A 19,966-nucleotide genomic window follows, 5' to 3' on the forward strand; every position below is an offset into this window, starting at 1 on the left:
CTGCGCCACACGAGAAGGCCCTGCGCAGCTTCCGTGCAGCTAGAGATCGATCTATGCATGCGCCTTTCCGCGGTGCCACGCATGTACGCGATTCAGCGTTAGCACTTTTTGACAGGTCGTGTCACGTGACTGAAGTGCCTACTACTAGCTTGTTCTGCTCACGCCCGGTCACCATGGTCACGGAGTCACCGGTGCCGATGGGTAGATTACTAGTAGTAGAACTAGAACAACTACATGTACCTGTACCGCACGAACCACATCGACATGATTGTGTGTATGGGTGTGTGTGTGGGGGGTGGAGGGGGTTGGACGAAGCCAAGAGTCGTCCCCGAGACTGCCAAAGAAGGCCGGCATCGTATCGGCCGCACTGATTATGATTTCAACGGTGTGTTGTAAATAATTGCAAAACAGCAAGTCTTTTGTTCCTGGTTTGGAATTTGGAATGACCCTTGCCTAGGATTGCAGACATGGCTGGCCAGGAAAGGCAGCTTGCTTTGCTGTCCCTGTTTGCCGTCGTTCTCTCGCTGAACGCTGATCTAGCCACTGCCACGGCTGATAGCGACACAGTCCGTCCACAATGGGATGACAATGGGTCGTCCGGTGATTTCAAGAACGTGCTCTACTTGATTGTGGACGATTTGCGCCCGCAGATGACGGTCTACAACCAGTCGACCATGAAGACACCCAACTTCCAGCGCCTGGCCGAAAAGGGCCTGGTGTTCGAGAGGGCCTACTGCCAAGTTGCAGTGTGCGTTCCGAGTCGGAATAGCTTCATGAGCGGCAGAAGACCTGACACCACCAAAGTCTGGTCGGGCATGGCGCACAGTTTCCGTGACACTGGCCCCGACTGGATCACGATGCCGGAGCACTTCAAGAAGCACGGCTTCATCGCGCTGGGAGGCGGGAAAACCTACCATCCGAACTCGCCCCCGAACTGGGACGAGCCGAAATCCTGGTCCCAGGACCTGCCCTACTTCTCATTCAAAGGGTCAAAGTGCCCGAACGGCACCCTTCAGCAGGAGGCACACATTGGCGAGTCTGGACAGGTCACAGGAATCGACACGTGGTGTGCCCTGGACGAGAGCGAGTATCCGTACAGCTATCACTATGACAACCAGCTGGCCAATCACACGGTGTCGGTGCTCAAGTATGTGAAGGAGAAAAAGGAGCCGTTCTTCGTCGCGGCCGGTTTCCGCCGCCCGCACGTGCCCTGGAAGGTGCCGAAGACGTTCTGGGACATGTACGGCGACCAGGGAGATGTGCCGACCCCGCTGCACGTGCAACGTCCGCTCAACGCGCCCGACATTGCGTTCCACAACCAGGGCGTGTTCAACAACACCGACAAGCGCAAGTACCTGCCCATGCCCACGCCCATGCCCAAGGCGATACAGCAGGCGGCGAGACGCGCCTACTTTGCCAGCGTATCCTGGACGGACTACAACGTGGGGCTGGTGTTGGCGGCGCTGGACGACCTCGGCCTGGCCAACAACACCCTGGTGGTGCTGCACGGTGACCATGGTTACCAGCTCGGCGAGCACGACTCCTGGCACAAGCAGACCAACTGGGAGCTGGCCACGCGCGTGCCGCTCATCGTGCGGGCAAAGTGGAAACCGCGGTCGCTAGGGCGGCGAACGTACGCCCTGGTGGAGCTGGTGGACATGTACCGGACGGTGGCCGAGCTGGCCGGGACCAACAAACCCAGCAGCGACGTCAACGGCACGAGCTTTGCGCCGCTCTTTGACAGCCCGGGCATGGCGTCGTCGCAGTTGTCCGCGGCAACCGGCAAAACGGGTTCGGCGGCGGCTGCGGGGGCGGCGTTCAGTCAGTACCTGAGATGCGTGAATAACCTGACGGCGCAGTGGGCCGACAACTGGTGCAGTGGTCACGACAACCGTACGCTGATGGGCTACTCGCTGAGAACGGACGTGTGGCGCTACACGGCCTGGATGCCATGGCAACGCACAGCGCCGCAGGTCGACTGGGCTAGAGGGCCGGACCACGTGGAGCTGTATGACCATAGCGGTGACCAGTGGCTGGAGAACGATTTCGATCACTTTGAGAACGAGAATGTCGCTGCTTCGGCATCACATGCCAGTGTCATCACAGAACTGCATGCGATACTACGCGAGTTCTTCTCGGAAGAGTGACAACATGTTAGTTCTGTCTGGTCATAACGCTGCAAGAGCCATTTTAATACGATGGAATTTCGTCAATAGCAAACAAGTCTTGCGAGCTGGACCCGTCGATCAAGGCATCTGTCACAGGGCATACAATGATGGAGCCAATGCCATGATCACAATGTAGTACGACTCGTAGTGGACGTACCCTCGTTTACATGTTGTGTGTTTGCCGGACTGAAGATGTGTTTCTGTGAAGCGAGGGAAAACCATGCATGCATGGGCAGTGTCACTAAAATCCGTTCCTAAAAATTAACGGTTTTCACTGATTTGAGGTAAAGACGCAAACGCGAAAAGTCTGAAGAAAAATTGACTGCCACCGTGTACCACCAGGACTCGAACCAGGGACCCTCGCTTGAGGCCACAGCGATGCTCTACCCCCACCACTGAGCTTGGGTGTATAATTATTTATTTATTGGATGTTGGCAACTGTTACTTGGCATGTAGACAAACACACGTAGAGCTATGCTGTATTCTGTATGATGCCTAAACGACTGGCCACACACCTAAAGAAAAAAAAGTATCCCTTCGACCGGATGATGTTGCAAGGAAGAGAAGTGAGCCAAAACAACGAGGAGTGGCCTCTAATCTTATTTACGGGCAGACCCTGGTGGAACAGTTAATCGGATACAGTAGAGTCGTGCGCTGAAGAACGTGGAGCCCAAGAACGTCTAGCCTGAAATTCTAAGGACGCCACAGCCTAAAGCTAAGAACGTCGGTGTTTTTTTTCTTGCATCTTGTGGGATACAGATGATCCAGTTCGGACTATTTCTAAGAACGTGCTATAAGAACGCAGCCAGATTGCTGAAAAATAAGAACGTCCCAGGCTAACCCTAGAGAAAGAAACAACGTTCTTGGGCGCGCGACTCTACTGTACTGTAAAGTTCCGTATATACGCCCACTCGAAATAACGCCCATCGAATCGACATCCACACGTACACTCAAAGCCCATGCCCGAAAACCGCCCAGGGTGATGCTGCACCTGGGTATGCGTATGTGTGCAAGATGTTATGCATGCAGCTTACGAAAACGCAAGCGATGCAATATGCACCTTGTATAGGCCCAGTCCTGAAATAACGCCCATGCCCAAGTATACGCCCAGTTTTCAGACCCTTGTTCTGTTTATGCCCGGGGCTTATTTACGGAACTTTACGGTAGGCCGAGAGGACACCTGGAATTCTTCTCACTCCTATTTTCTTGTTTGGCAGTCAAAATAGAACACCAAACACAATGCAAGTTGGCCAACAGTTACAACATTTCTTTCCCACTTGGATTCTCTTTCTTCCATAGTGTAAACAGTGAAATTAATGTACTCTATTCGTGGGACTGGCGGCACGCCACCGCGAGCTGCCACCAGCAATGAGAAGGGAAATGGAAGCATAACGGGGGAAAGCACGGCGCTGGGGTAGACACCGGCCGGCCCAGCCACAACGCGCCTGCAGCGGAAATACAGGATAAAGGCGACAACGACCAAAGAAAGAAAACGAAGAGGGGCAGGCCGGCCCAGCCACAACGCGCCTGCAGCGGAAATACAGGATAAAGGCGACAACGACCAAAGAAAGAAAACGAAGAGGGGCAGACAGGATTCCTAAGTGAGAAAAAAATACTTAGGCTAGCCTCAGGAGCCTTTGAGAGAGAGAGAGAGCTAATGCAACGCAGAGATGAGTATTCAAGGAGCAGCGAAACAAAGAGGGGAAGAGAGAACGCCAAACAAACAGCAGGCAAGCAGATACAAAAAGGAAAAGAAAAAGGAAAAAAAGGAAGTTATTACTAAGGATGTAGTCAGAGCAGAGGTCAATGAGAGCCAGAGATGGCAAACACATGCACACACACATTTTCACTAGTACGCACAACTAGGAATACTGGTCCAACGAAAGGGATGCACAACATCATCGGCAACTTCAACGCTGTCCGCCGCAAAGCCCTGCGGTTAAAGAGGTTAGTGGGATTATACATGCAGCGCTAAGTATTGTAATACGGTGCCAAAATAAGATCAATTATTCATCGCAAGAGCGCACATCGCCGAGCAGATTAATATCAAGTAATAAGAAGACACAATTGCGTGAAATCTACATCGATGCCGATGTCAAAGGATAGGTTTTCCGTAAACGAAACGTCCTCGAAACACAACGACTGTGAGTGGGGTGCTGTCTCAAAGGGGAGGTAATTGCCCGCGAGCATCGGGGGTGGGGTTCATCAGGAGTCGAACGTGACTGTCGAGTCGGCTCAGTGCGTGTCGGTGATGCAAGGTCAAGGAGAGGGGGATATAAACCTGCAAAGCCCCGGCAGGGTGAATGCTACTTGTACGCTACGCCGGGGGGGAAAGAAAGAGAAACGTGGAAATGAATCTAGGAAAGCGATCTAGAATCACCAATGCCTGCTACGGTGGGTGCAGACAGTGACCCCCGTGCATCTATGCACACTAAACAGGGCGAGGCAAAGTGCGTGATTACGGATAAGCAAGCGAATACTAACACAAACCATTAATACAGGGAGGAAAGGACAATGGAAAACAAATCTCTCAAGGGAGTGCGCCAAACAGCACAAGATAATTCGAAATTTCATCTACACGGACGGATGCACACAGGCGCACGCATACACGCGCACACACACACACGCACACACGTATCAGGCGCTGCCAGCTAGTGGACACCGCCACCGCTGGCATAGCTCGCCTGGAGCGGGAGCAGGAAGAAGAGAGAGTAGTAAATCACAATAAGTTAGATAGGTGCCCTTGCTATCAAGTGAACCTCCGCAGTTATTCTCAGTGTTGTCAAAGACGACAACGCGGTGTTGCTGCTGCTGTGCATTCCATTCTCATACTCTCTCAAATCAAGCCGAACTGCTGCTCGAGTTGATTCTCAGCGTTGTCGACGACGATGGTGCTGCTGTGCAGTCCATATTTGTACTCTCTCAAATCAAGTCTAATTGCTGCTTGGGTTGCAGTACGAACTGCTGCTGTGCACTCCTTGCTCGTACTCTCTCAAATCAAGCCTGATTTGCGGTTCACGTCACGGCACGGACACACACACGCGCGCGCACACAGCCATAGGTCTACTACTTGTGCCTGAACAGCTTGCGTGGTATGTTGGGTGAGGACTCCTTCTGCTGGGCCTGTGACGAGGAGGAGGCCGACGCCGGTGGTGTCGGGTTCATGCTAGGCAGGTTGGACGTCGACCCACCACCAACACCGGCCGAGGCATTGGAATGGCCTCGGTGATGGCCCTTGATGAACACCGGCGGCTCCTGGAGCTTGTTAGTGGGCAGCTTGTCCTCGATCAACAACACATCCAAGTCAAGCTCCAACAGGAATACGAACACGCCAACCTACAGCAAGGCAAACACATACACAAACACGGTTTTGAATGCATATGGGAGTACAATGGATATATTTCTTTGATGTAGCAATTTCCGGGAGTGCACACCGAAATGTTATCGAGAGGAGAGAGGGAGAGGAGAGAAAGAGAGAGAGAACTTCTAACTGTAGAACAGATATGATCATAGGCTTGGCCAGTAAACACATGCCAAATGACATTACAACACACACCAGTACTAGAGTTACCGTAGTGCCCCTCCGACAGCAATACCCGACAAGAAACGAGGGAAAGCTTTCAAAGAAACACCGGTTACAGAGATGTCTGAAAACGGAGAGATAGATAGATAGAGAGAGAGAGAGAGAGAGAGAGAGAGAGAGAGGAGGGGGGGGGGGGGGGATTGAGGACGATTGAAAGATAGAGACAGTGCATCAGTGAGAGATAGATAGAGAAAGAGACATACATAAAGGACTGAAAAGAGACACAGACATCACTAAAGTTTAGGACATTTACCTGAGAGACAACATCCAAAGCGGCGGAGACATCCTGCTCTTCCGTCTTGGTGTCCGGTTTGAACAGGTTAGGGCCGAACACAGTGGACAGGTTCTGATTATTCATCTTGTTCTCTGAGCTTTGGCTACTGACACTGTGTTGTTGAGCGGGCATACAACAACAACAACAAAACAACAGCACCAACAACAACAACAACCATGAGAATAAAAAAAAGATTTCAACAACAACAACAACAACAATAACAGGTGAGCAAGGGAGAAAATAGGGGAAAGTATGAGACTGGGAGAGGGGATGGGCGTAGAGAGAGAGAGGGAGGGAGAGAGAGGGAGGGAGAGAGAGAGAGAGAGGCGTGATAGCAGAATGAGTGACCACTGCTAGACGTGTCAGAAGTTGAGGGGGGGGGGGGGGGCATAGACACAGACAAACACCACTGCGCGGGGTCATCAATAGGTCTAGTGTGGGCGCACACACGGCAACAGTTATGTGCATGAGCACATGGGTGATCAGCAGTAAGCAGACACGGGGGGCCGCTACATGAACATCAAGTCAGACTGGAGTGGAGTTGCTTACACTTTAAGATGCTTGATCAGGTGGATTGCCGTCATCAGGTTAGGGTCGGGGATGGAGTAGAGTAGAGACAGGATGCACTGCTGGCGTGCTTCAGGATTCGACAGACCTAGCATGGCACATAAGAGTGTATAGAAAAGCAGGGCAACTCGACATTAGTACTACATTTAATTTAGTCCAAAAGCTCCTTGGACGAAAAAGACGAAATTAAATTCCAGACGAATATTTCTGCTTGTACAGAAAACTGATCTGAGATCTAAATTTCCAAAATTTTCGGCTCAGCCACCCCTCCCACACGAGTAATTTTTAATTGTACTTCAGATGGCTGACTGTACCACACGAAAATACCTACCGACGCCCCTGCCTGGCCTTTCGCCTTCATACGGAAAATATAGAGCACCTAAAATTTCTGAAACTAGAGTACATTGCAAGGTGTCCTGCTGAGCGAACACCCGCCGTATACTATCACCATGGACTGTGCTGGAGATTTGTCATCTCGAAGTTTCAATGCACATTACGGTATCAATGAATTCAAGTTGCACAGCGTCTCTTGCCCTAGCAATAAACCACATGTTGCAAAAGAGCGGTATACGGGCGGGATTCGAACCCACCACCCCCGTCTTTCCGGGACAGTGCCCCACCGATTAGGCTACCAGGAGTCACACACACGCTTACACGCTCTCTCTCTCTCACACACACACACACACATACACACTCCTTCTTGCTATACACATGTCCTCAACTAGTAGAATATGCTTCACTAGATGACCACGCTGGCATAAAGGACCTGGTAGTCCTGTGAAAACTTCCAACCTACCCACAAACGGACTCAGATGGAGAGCTAAGGTTTAATTTATACAAAAGAGAAAGACCAAGGAACTACAAGTTACGCTATACTGTCCACTAACACCACCAGTTACTAAACAATCCGCTCATGCGACAACATTGCACGACACTGACCGACGGTACTGACGTTCTACAACTAACTGGCTAACAGCTCTAGCACCTCTTGGATGCGCACCCTTTTATTGATCTTCGCATCTTTTGAGCAACACAAGTTGTGTGGAATGTTGCTTTGAGTTCTTGAATCGTGGTTTGACCGTATTGTCCAATGGTCTTGCCAGTGTCGTCATCGACATGCATGAACATCCGCCAACGTCCTTCACAGCTGAGACTTTCAGCTTGTGCTTATCTTGGTTGCGCTCACCTTCCCCTCCTTATGTTATTTCTATAACTTAGAACCTTCCAAATTGGACGGCTGTGGAGCTGTCAGCCAGTTAGTTGGAGAACGTCAGTACCGTCGGTCAGTGTCGTGCAATGTTATCGCATGAGCTGATTGTTTAGTAACTGGTGGTGTTAGTGGACAGTATAGCGTAACTTGTAGTTCCTTGGTCTTTCTCTTTTGTATAAACTACCCACAAACAGTCAAAGTTACGCTCTGATAGTGGAATAGGCCCAGATTCAAAGACTGCCCATACTGTCTTGGAAAGGATACGCGCGAGTCTTCTATTTGCAAAAACACACGTACGAAGTAGCATCGGAGCCAATAACAACACAATGGGATTTCCCCAGTGCTGAAGCAACGACTCACCGAGTCCTTCCACAAACTTGTTGTACATGCAGCGTGGGAAGATGGGCTCGGGCATTTCACGGAAGTAGAGCTTCAGACAGCCGGACACTGCATGCACATCAACCTCTTCAGCAAGCTTCTGAGCATCCTTGATACCTGCACGAAGTCACCAAACACGAGCAAATAAAAAAGAGGTCAGCGGGACTCAACACAGATGCTACACATACAAATACTGGCGTGTGCACACAGCTTACGACTAGTCTCCATACATGAACGATGACTACTATACAAGCATTGTAGTGTGCTCAAACTACTCTACAGAGCCATCACAGTCAACGTGTTGACAGAGGCACAGCTAGTCCACCTCCATACATGCACGATGACTTGTATGTAGTGTGCTCAAACTACGGTACTCTCATCATAGCCATCACGGTCAACATGTTGACAGAGGCACGGTCGAGATGAGGCATAGGCAGCAAGAACCGGCGGTTTTCAAAATGCCGATATTCACGAAAACCGAAGCGCTGTAGTGAAGCACATCAGTACTTACTGATATCGAACGCCTGCTTCAGGCTCTTCACGTCCGACAGCAGGCCGGAAATTCTGTAGATGCCAGTCTCCTCCAGACCTGTGATGTGCATAACACACGACAAATGCACACACGCACGCACGCACACACACACACACATACACACACACACATGCAGCAGTTACTCAGTGTGGGCAAAGTGTTTACGGCAGAACAGTGGACCAAATGGCAAGAGCTCTAAGTTTTACGAGAGAGAGAGAGAGAGAGAGAGAGAGAGAGAGAGAGAGAGAGAGAGAGAGAGAGAGAGAGAGAGAGAGCGAGAGAGAGAGTGAGAGTGTGAGAGAGAGAGAGAGAGAAGAGTAAGACACATAGAGGCCACAAACATGCGAAAAGAAAACTCACCTCGTTTCTCCACTTCTGAACAGCAGATTTTTACAATGGCTGGCACCAAATCAGCTTCGCGCCTGCATGAAATACAATATGAGAAATATAATTCAACAACAATGTCTCAACCATTCATAAGTTGAGGGAATGGAAACGGGAAAAGTCTGAAGAAGAAAATCGACTGCCACCACCAGGACTGGAACCAGTGACCCTCGTTTACAGCCAGCGATGCTCTAACCACTGAGCTATGGTGTAGCTGTCCTCCCAGCAGAGACCGTTCAACATTTCCTTCAGACTTCTAAACTCACACTTCCTGTGACTCTACACAGGCTGGTGGGACGCAGCCCTCACTATATGTCTCAATGTCTCAACCAGGGATAAATAAAATCACAAAATAACAACAACAACAATAACAGCAACAACAACGACGACAACAACAGCAGCAGTAGCAACACATCATCCTAGAGCGCTTACAGGGAGACGGTCTCGATATTCTCGCCGAAGACGCTCGTCGACGTGTGCGCCTTCATCATTTCCGAGCGCCGCGCTGCCACTTCTGGCGAGAAGTACTGGACACACAGCTGCAGTGAACCTTGAGGATGCACGGGAATGCTTATGTCATGAGGCTCCTCATCACAGTATGGTAAAAGCTAAGAGAGCACGAGAACACAGAGGATAGCGGAAAGCAGAAAAGACGCAGCACATCAAGTATGCGCATAGCATGCAACCCATGCAGTGATTATAGTAAATTGCACTGCCAGTAACAGGTGACGAAGAACAGTAGTGTAGCAGCCAAGGCTGTTCCTGTTCAATACCTGTAGCCCACTGTGTAGTTCAGGCATAGGCTCATCCATGCATGGTTCAGTCATCACACATGACTTGGTATTCACGAAATCCTAACCAGTTCGTTCTTCGACGACTGCCAGTACGGTAAGCCACCAGGTGCGTGAATTTGAGGGGGGGGGGGGGGGGGGGGGCACCGGTATCTTCTTTGGGCTAGCGAGGTTCAGGTTCCAGCACCTCCGTTCTTGTTCTGTACTCGAAAATTGCAGAGTACAGGTAGAGTGTGTATGCAGTGTTACATGTAAAACACACACACTGGGGTTCCTAAATCTTTCCAGTCTGGAAATCTCTCATGTTTTAAAGGAACTACGCCAAAGCAAGCATTCTGCATCGCCAACATTTAAAAAGATAAGATAAGCTTGAACATCAGTATTGAAACCTGTTTCATTTGATCTACTCACATCCAAGGTAACCCGGCCAAGGTGTCTGCCTTTCACCTTGAGCCCCTTCTCGAAGATCGTTATGACCAGGCTCTCGGCGGCTTCGAGCTCGATCTCAAAGCCCTGCTCGAAGACGGGTGCACCATTGTTGTGCTGTGCACGTGTCTTGGCCTTGCGTTCAAAGTGCCCGTACGTGTCCAGCTCCATTGTACACGTCACATCCAGCAGAGTGGGTTTCAAGCCAATTGCACGATCGATGAACACCGTCATTAGACCGTCCACAAGCTCCACATTCTCCTCTGGATACAGGGAGGGAGAGAGGGAGAGAGAGGAAGAGAGAGGGGGGAGAGATAGAGAGATAGATAGATAGAGAAAGAGAGAAAGAGAGGGAGGTTGAGAGAGAGATAAAAGGAGGTTGAGAGAGAGAGATAAAGGGAGGTTGAGAGAGAGATAAAGGGAGGTTGAGAGAGAGAGAGAGAGAGAGAGAGAGAGAGAGAGAGATAGAGGGAGAGAGAGATAAAAGGAGGTTGAGAGAGAACACGCAGGAATACAATGGCATTGAGAATGGAAACCAAAGCCCAGAACAGGACCGCAGCAATTCGCACACAGAAAACTCCACAAGCACTACACCAGAGGAACGATGGAAGTTGCACCCACCAACTTATGCAGAGGCACAATACCAACTCGCTGACACAAAGTAAACTAACCATCTTCTTCCTCCTGCGCAAGAGCCTCAGCCAGAAGGAAGTCAGACTGTTCAAAAACAAAGATACGACACACAAGTTGATAACATACAGTTGGACATTGGACTTAGGTACATGATATTCTACACACGCAGGGTCAGTGAGCGCAGCTCAAATACAGTGCCCTATGCACACGGGTGCAGAGCGATCGCGTATCCCCAGCACCCACCCACTGGACGAGCTGTTTGGTGATCACTTAGTGCGGAAAACGTGAAATGCTAGTAACAGTGAATAAACAAAATGCCTGTCGTCTCCTCTGAGCGTGTGTGTGTGTGTGTGTGTGTGTGTGTGTGCGCGTGCATATGTGTGCACGTGTGTTCGATGTTCAAGAAAGTCTCAGTCAGTTACGCGGCTGTTTGCCGCTACAGTAGCATAGCTTCTGCATATCGGTAGTACGCAGAGGAATCTCCCTCTCCCTACTGCCCCCTCTCCCTCTCTCAGTCACTCATGCACACCTTTCATATATTTACAATTTACGGTGGCCAGGAAGTTTATGGGAGAACATGAGAGCATGGAGAACTCGGCTGCACAACTCAAATCCACTCTAGTCCTTGCAACACCCGTTCATGCTGTGAATACACAAGGTAACCGGATACCACAAGCAGGCCTGTCAGCTCCAAGCAGAGACTCAAAGACAAACTAGGACACGGTCATGTTGTGCTCGAAGTGGCGTTCGTCGAGGCTCCTCCATGCGTTTGACACAGACAGAAATACCGTAGAACGGCTAATTTTAGCGGGTGAATTTTTTAGCGTTTTCTGAATCTGGAACCAATTGGCGATGAAACATTTTAGCAATCCGATTTTGAAATTTTGCGTGTACAGCACAGTACTATTTTTTAACTCTGAAACTCGGATCACACTTCAGTGAAAACATTCCTTTCGGTAAAATCGCTAAAATACCAGTACATAATAATCATCCGATTTTGAAATTTTGCATGTACAGCACAGTATGATTTTTTAAATCTGAAACTCGGATCAAACTTTAGTGAAAACACTCCTTTTCGGTAAAATCGCTAAAATACCAGTACGTAATAATCATGCTGCACTGGAGATTCCATACCTCCAGCTTGCTCTTCGCCATCATATCCTGCAGTTCAAACTGTGTCAACTCCGTCACAGGTGCTGAACAGGAAGAGCAAAACACACACACAACAGCAGCAACGACAACGTCAAACACGGTCGACCGTGCGAATAACAATCCTCGATCAGACGTGAGAAAAGTGTTGTTATATCCGCGAGGTTAAAAGTACACGGCCAAGCGGTTACTTGCTCTGAAGATGTTGTTACTCGCGAACTGTTGCTATTTGCAAGGTTGACAGTATCACCAATAAGCAGCAGCAGCAGCAACATCCTCACCACCATCAGTGACCAGGCAGACGAACAGACGGGGCATAAATGAAAAAGAAAGATAGACACACTTCACACGAGCAGAAAAAAAAAACAGGAGTCGTCTCACTCAAGCCCACAGCTTGGAGACGGCCAATTCGAGACGGAGAAAAGGAAGCTGTCCCAGCAAAGCAACATGCATGCTTCGGGTCAAGTAAACGGGAGGGGGGGGGGGGGGTTCTCCTGGTCTGAATCACACACACACGCACATGCACACACACACACACACGCACATGCACACGCACATGCACACACACACACACACACACGCACATGCACATACACATACACACACACGCATGCACACACACACACACGCATACACACACACACACACGCACATGCACACACACGCATACACACACACACACACGCACATACACACACACACGCATGCACACACACACACACGCATGCACACACACACACACGCACATGCACACACACACACGCACATGCACACACACGCATGCACACACACACACACACGCACATACACACACACACGCATGCACACACACACACACACGCATGCACACACACACACACGCACATGCACACACACACACACACGCACATGCACATACACACGCACACACACACCATATGCCCACACAGAGTGGAGGACTCCCCTCGGTCTGAATCACACACAGTGGAACAGGGGGATTCCCCTCAGTCTGAATTACAGACACTCCAGATCCCAAAAGACAGTGAGAGACGGGTATTCCCCCACCGAGCCCCAGCCGGAGTGACAAGTCCTACATGCAGCAAGCTTACCATAAGCAGTTGCTTTCGTGACAGCATCCTCAAACTCCTTGCCTTCTTGATCTCCGAAGAAGAGCATGACATACGGCTAACAGAGAGAAAGACAAACACAGGAGTTTGTATATTACCAGTCGCTACGCAAAACACAGCACCGGCAACACTGACGCTTTACCATATCTCTACTTCCCTCCGAACACTGCACCGTAGGTCAACCAGCTCCCCCCCCCCCCCCCCCACACACACACATATACACTGGACCATACACCTACCAACCCAAACTACCTCCCCCCCCACACACATATACACTGGACCATACACCTACCAACCCAAACTACCTCCCCCCCCACACACATATACACTGGACCATACACCTACCAACCCAAACTACCTCCCCCCCCCCCCCCCCCACATTGGCAGACACTAAGAGTACACAAGTTACATACCCCCCCCCCCCCCCCCCCCCCCCAGAGTGTGCAACTCCCACATACCCTGCTGGCCCGACAGAATTTCAAGTCGAAGTCATTATTGATGATGCAATGCTCCTTGCACCTGTGACTTACAACATGTGTACGGGTGTCAACGCATCACACGTTTTTCTTTGCATTAATTTGTACAGGATCAGATGGGCTTTGGTCCACCACAGGTTCCGGATTCGTCTGATAATCCGTGTACAGTGCTCCTTGCATCATCAAAATAACGTCAACTTGAAAGTATGTCGGGACAGCCATAGCACACTCTTGGGGGGGGGGGGGGGGGGGGGGCTATGTACTCTTGCTGACACCGAGACCAGAGCAAAGGCTTTACGCTGAAATAGACGGTATACCTTTTTGTGATAATAGTCGCTTTCTTTGAGTGGCACATGGTTGGTGACAGAGGGCTGTGAGGCTTGCATATTACCAGTGACGGTGGGGAGGCTAACAGCAGATATGCGATTGCCGGGAAGGTAGCGCGATACGTGCTTGTACTGTGTGGTGAGCGCGGTAGAGTGGTGCAGATCGGTGCAGAGCGGTGCGACACACAATGATGACGTGTCCATGGCGTGATTGACATGAGGAGTAATGATGATGATGATGATGGCAACGATGATGATGGTGAGACAGTGATGGAAGTGACATGGCAGCATCCATAGACAAACACGCACACATGCGCGTGCACACACACACACACACACACACACACACAATGACGGTGGGATGAGCAATGGGAGCGACAGAACGTATTCACCCATAATCACACGTGCAAAGCTCAACAAAGCTTGGACAATCGAAGTCAAATCAGCACACAGCCTAAAGCCCGATTCATACTTCATGTCGCGTACGGGAAACGCGTCGCGAGAAAGTTGATCTGAGCTCAACTATTTCGCGTACGGTAAACCCATCGCGCGACGGTCGCGCGATGGGTTTCTCGTACGCGAGATGAAGTATGAATCAGGCTTAAGGAATGCGCCTGAAGTGCGTCCTTCTTCTCAATACCAATCCAAAGTACAAGGCCGTCACACATTACAACAAAGCACAATGATCGCAGCTTAGCGCAAATGTGACAAATCCTTGTCCCCGATCGTGGTTTGTTGCAGAATAAAGTCTTTCATTGCAGTTACCGTATTATCTCTAATATAAGCACAGTCTCCAATAATAGAACACCTTGGGGCGGCATTCAAAAAATAAAGTGCTTAGTCTCCATTATAAGCACACTGTGTAAATTCATTATCAGTACGGGGGAAAAAAACCCTGAAATGTGTGTGTCATACATGAATTTGGCATGGCAACATGCCTCTGAAATGAGGTTGAAATAATAATGGAACAGTCTCCAATAAAGGAACGTCTCCATTAATAGCACGGGGCGGAGGTACATTGAAAAAATAAAGGACCGTGCTTATATTAGAGATAATACGGTACACTGAAATGGCACCAAATGCCTGGAAATGCTTGCAATTGGCTTCAATTCTTGAATTTTTTTCCCCGGGGGAGGGTAATGTTTGTTCCCGATCATAGCGTCTTCTTCATTTGTTGCAGAATCAAAAAGACTTTCATTGTAGTTACCGTACACTGAAATGGCACCAAATACCCGGAAATGCTTGTAATTGGCTTCAATTCTTGAATTTTTTCCCAGGGGAGGGTAATGTTTGTCCCCGATCGTAGCGTCTTCTTCGTTTGTTGCAGAATCAAAAAGACTTTCATTGTAGTTACCGTACACTGAAATGGCACCAAATACCCGGAAATGCTTGCAATTGGCTTCAATTTTTTCCCGCGGGAGGACCCCCGGACCCCCCCCCCCCCTTCCATGGCCGCCCACCTCCAAAGTCGGTGCGACGGGCCTGAAGTAGACTGGGGATTTTCCCTAATGAGTGGATTAATCTGATCCAATGACGGGACTATGTACTTGACCACCTTCCCATCGAACTGCAATGCAGAGCATGCAGGGGAAGCTGACCTTTTGGGACTTGTGCCCGAAACGAACCAATGAACTGGCCGTCATCTGCTTCAGCAGCATCTCCTGAACAGGGTTGAGAAAGAAGAGGTGAAAAGAGGCACAATGAGCACAAGAACACGAAGAACAGAGCACAACACAAACCAGCAGAAGACACCAAGAGTAGACCGGTGTTCAGGACGGTTTAAGTACAGTGCTGCTCAATGGAATCCGATCGAGTCACTCGAGTGCGTGCCGGGCGTACGCAGCCTTGCCCCCTGCGAACACTGGGTTGCAAAATGGTGCAAGGCGTAAGCTTGACTAACGTGATCGGATTTCATCGAGCAGCACTATGAATTCGGAAAAGAACATGCGCAAGCAACACTGCACCAGTCCATTCAAGCTCATATCCGAGAGAGAGAGAGAGAGAGAGAGAGAGAGAGAGAGAGACAGAGAGAGAGAGAGACAGACAGAGGTTGAAAAACACATACGGAGCAAAGGAACAACCTTAGGGCCACCACTCACGGACTCCTGGAGACGTTTGCGAATCTTTTCCCGATCGGCCATCTTCTTGGCCCGCTTCTTTACATCAGCCTGTGGCGATAATGAAAACGAGACAGAGACAATATGTTCACAGGCACAACTGAATGGACACAAGCGTCAGCGCGAAGCCATTTCGACAATGCTCGCAGCTAGCAATTGTGCATGGAGTACACACGGAGCCCCAAATGCAGCAGGTGGCCTATACAGAAAATTGAAGCCAGTACACAGAGGCAGAGTTCCCTTCCTGAATAACAAGATGCCAGGCCTGACATAACTTTAGGGATCATCCGGCATTATCGATAATTTTCACGAAACGAAAAAACTTGCCCCCCCTCCCTGAACGGGTGAGAAAACGGGAGTCTAACTGACACCTGGCAGGAGTCGTGAACGTAAAAGGGAAAGAGAGTCCACACATCAGCAATGCATGGATTGCTCACCATAACACGGTTGATTTGCTTCAGCTCTGCTTTGTATTTGTTGACCTTGAGAGACAGGGCGTTGAGTTCAGACTGAGATACTTGCAGAGCTATATCTACAAGAGTACAACAATGTTTGCATGTGTGTATGTGTGTGTGTGTGTGTGTGTGCGTTTGGAGAGAGAGAGAAAGAAAGAGAGAGAGAGAGAGAGAGAGAGAGAGAGAGAGAGAGAGAGAGACAGAGAGAGAGAGAGACAGAGAGAGTGAGAGAGAGAGAGAAAGAGATATATAGAGAGAGACAGAGAGAGGCACACATACATTTAAAAGACTGCACCGGTCTCCATTGCACCCCATAATCCCCAGTCCCACTAGGAACAACTAGAGTGAAGCCATAGTTGAAAAATGAGAACAAATTGACAAGACTAGCGACGACAAAGCCTGTCTCTAAGTAGGAACACCAAAAACAGACACAATATATCATGTACACCCGTCGTGACACTACACACACACACACACACACACACACACACACACACACACACACACACACACACACACACACAATGTGCCATATACGCCCATCGCAAAAACAGTCTTCTCAATGACTGTTCACGCAGACGTGCAAGCACACAAGCACACAAGGACGCACACACACACACACACACACACACACACACACACACACACACACACACACACACACACACACACGTAGGCAAACCAATCCCCGCACTGACTAACCGCCGTCGGCATCGAAAGGCGGGTTGACGATGCACTCCGCCAGTGGCATGTACCACTTGCATTCAAGTTTCCTGCAGAACAGTCAGACAGACGACACGTCGAGCAAGGTGAAAGAAGAAAACAAACAAACATTATAGGTACAGATAATTCGAGTTCATTGTTTTTTTCTCAACTTCCGCTCTTTGATTCTAAAACAACGCCATTGCGAAGGCATGCCAGCAATGATTCGTTCAGCATCAGTATGCAATTAAAGACATGGACGTATGCCAACCGGCACAAGACGAAAGCAAACTCACTCCTTATGTTGCCTGCTCCTGTGCGGCGTAGAGCAACAGAGCAATGTGTCCTCGTACAGGAAGAGATGACGAAACTTACGCCGGCCGTCCGACGCTGAAAAACAGTGAACAGAGGAGAGAGACATTGTCATCATAACTCCCCATGCCCCGTGTCCTGACAGAGGTGTGGAACACCTGATACAACAATAAGTCAACTCACAACCTGCTCAAACTGGTGGCCAACACAAACATGCCAAGACATGCGCGAGTATTAATGTACACACCCATGCGTACAGGGAAGGCGTGTGTGTGCGGGCACACATATACACGGGTATGCACTAGTGTTGAAACGAGCGTATCTATAACAAACGAGCGATCAGTTCCACTAACGAGCAAGCTATCGAGCGATCTAACGAGTTTCATTGATGTGGCAAATATGATTATTTTTTTGAATAATTTTTTTTTCTAAGTTCGATTTTTTTCAGCTGGTTCAAATCATCACCGCCGGCTTTTGGGTTTGCTGCTGCTTCACTTCGGACTGCTGGTTGGTGTCGAGATGTCTTTTCAGCGCCGTCGTGGATTAGCCTTTGTAACAATAGACCGTTTTGCAAAGATTGCAAGTAGCCCTGGTCTTCGCTGCATCGCGGAAGAAAACTTCCAAACGACTGAGTGTAACTTTCACTCGAATGGAGAGGTGACTGAAGCATATCCTGCGACAGGTCAGCAGATGCGGAACAGGACATCAGTAGAGTCCACCAAAGCTGCAACGACAACTGAAACAACTCAAGTGTCGTGCAGGCATACAGTCACCTGTAACTGCGAGTGATTTTCACTTTGCGCGGGACTGGACTCTCGATCGACCAGGGAGTCGTAACATATTTTACGACTCCCCGGTCGACATGTATTGCCATGTGTACGGAGTACGGTGTACGGTGTTCGTTAGTGCAAACGAGCTGGCCGCACAAACGAGCCGAGTTTCTGGCGAGCGAGCTAACGAGTATCCGGTGAGATCGTTTCAACACTAGTATGCACACATGCGCGCACGCACACACACACACACATGGATGCACACACATACACACACACACACACAAACACACACGCACACACACAGAGGAAAGGGTGGCTTACTCTGTGATTCAACACACGTGCAGTGCTGGATCAGTTTACGTCCACATTGCGTCTGCAATACAACAGAAAGCATAGCAATGCTGTTAGCTAAAGATCAGTGAACAAACAAATTGCGTTTGGCCACCACTGACATAATTATATACCTGGTCAGGTCAGGAGAGGGGAGAACTTCTAACTGTAGAACAGATATGATCATAGGCTTGGCCAGTAAACACGTGCCAAACGACATTACAACACACACCAGTCCTAGAGTTACCGTAGTGCCCCTCCGACAGCAATACCCGACAAGAAACGAGGGAAAGCTTTCAAAGAAACACCGGTTACATACATAAAAGGAGAGAGAAAAAGAGAGAAAAAGAGAGAGAGAGAGAGAGAGAGAGAGAGAGAGAGAGAGAGAGAGAGAGAGAGAGAGAGAGAGAGAGAGCAGCAGCAAGCATACCTCGCGACCACCTGCCGCACGTGCAGTATTGAAGTTGGCCAGGAAGGAGCCCAGGTCGGCAACGGACGTTGACAGGCTGGCATAGTCAGGGTGTGCAGGTGGGGTATAGCGCACTAGATCTTGCATGACAAGAATGTAGTTCTGCAGGCGCTGTACAGGCATCTGGATCAGCTCTGTGCAGCAAAAAGAAAAGGAAATGAAACGCCAGCGGCATAAATATATCGCTTACTGTAAAGAAAGAAATTCCCGGAGTGCAAATTCGCGTTTTCAAGAATTGCACTGGTTCACGATGGAAAACTTTTCCGATTTTATCTCTTCAATTGGACTCTGTATTTAGCACGGCGACACACAGAGCAGTGCGCGGGGATTTATATTTGCAAACGTGTAATGGCTGCGATAATAGTGAAATTGTTCTCTAGCACACGTTTCTCACTTTGCAGTATACAACCAAGAGTACATAACCCCCCAGAGTGTGCAACTCCCACATACCCTGCTATCCCGACAGAATTTCAAGTTGACGTCATTATTTATGACGCAATGCTCCTTGCACCAGTGATTTACAACATGTGTACGGGTGTCAACGCATCACACGTTTTTCTTTGCAATAATTTGTACAGGATCAGATCGGCTTCGGTCAACCACAGGTTCCGGATTCGTCTGATAATCCGTGTACAGTGCGCATTGCATCATCCAAATGACGTCAACTTGAAATTCTGTCGGGACAGCACCCATAGTCGAGTTGCACACTCTGGGGGGGGGGGGGGGGGTTATGTACTCTTGATACAACCCAACTCTTGCCAGGAGGAAGTGGATGTGCGCATCATAAGCTCCAAGTACTTGCACA

At 49.4% G+C, this 19,966-nt stretch overlaps 2 protein-coding genes across 4 annotated transcripts in view; one reads left to right on the forward strand and one right to left on the reverse strand.

The window, feature by feature from the left end:
• The first annotated feature begins 325 nt into the window (after positions 1–325).
• Positions 326–2,433, forward strand: LOC135821334 (ulvan-active sulfatase-like). Its single transcript, XM_065334394.1, has one exon. The coding sequence runs from the start codon at positions 468–470 to the stop codon at positions 2,145–2,147; it is 1,680 nt and encodes a 559-aa protein (XP_065190466.1). The 5' UTR covers positions 326–467; the 3' UTR covers positions 2,148–2,433.
• Positions 2,434–3,410: 977 nt separating this feature from the next.
• LOC135821335 (uncharacterized) overlaps positions 3,411–19,966 on the reverse strand; it is a 30,406-nt gene continuing 13,850 nt past the window's right edge. For 2 of the 3 annotated variants that reach the window (XM_065334398.1, XM_065334395.1), the window contains exons 10-28: positions 19,123–19,295; positions 18,684–18,735; positions 17,574–17,667; positions 17,278–17,348; positions 16,558–16,652; positions 16,103–16,171; positions 15,602–15,664; positions 13,995–14,135; positions 13,184–13,259; positions 12,081–12,142; positions 10,985–11,030; positions 10,299–10,576; positions 9,529–9,704; positions 9,073–9,134; positions 8,692–8,769; positions 8,163–8,297; positions 6,575–6,680; positions 6,005–6,137; positions 3,411–5,504 (exon numbers count right to left, since the gene is read on the reverse strand). In XM_065334398.1, the coding sequence (XP_065190470.1) occupies positions 5,235–5,504; positions 6,005–6,137; positions 6,575–6,680; positions 8,163–8,297; positions 8,692–8,769; positions 9,073–9,134; positions 9,529–9,704; positions 10,299–10,576; positions 10,985–11,030; positions 12,081–12,142; positions 13,184–13,259; positions 13,995–14,135; positions 15,602–15,664; positions 16,103–16,171; positions 16,558–16,652; positions 17,278–17,348; positions 17,574–17,667; positions 18,684–18,735; positions 19,123–19,295 (2,180 nt within the window). In that variant the 3' untranslated portion in view covers positions 3,411–5,234. The remainder of the gene's footprint in view (positions 5,505–6,004; positions 6,138–6,574; positions 6,681–8,162; positions 8,298–8,691; positions 8,770–9,072; positions 9,135–9,528; positions 9,705–10,298; positions 10,577–10,984; positions 11,031–12,080; positions 12,143–13,183; positions 13,260–13,994; positions 14,136–15,601; positions 15,665–16,102; positions 16,172–16,557; positions 16,653–17,277; positions 17,349–17,573; positions 17,668–18,683; positions 18,736–19,122; positions 19,296–19,966) is intronic. The other variant, XM_065334396.1, reaches the window with a different exon arrangement.

Source organism: Sycon ciliatum, chromosome 7 (genome assembly GCF_964019385.1).
Source record: "Sycon ciliatum chromosome 7, ocSycCili1.1, whole genome shotgun sequence".
Classification (NCBI taxonomy): domain Eukaryota; kingdom Metazoa; phylum Porifera; class Calcarea; order Leucosolenida; family Sycettidae; genus Sycon; species Sycon ciliatum.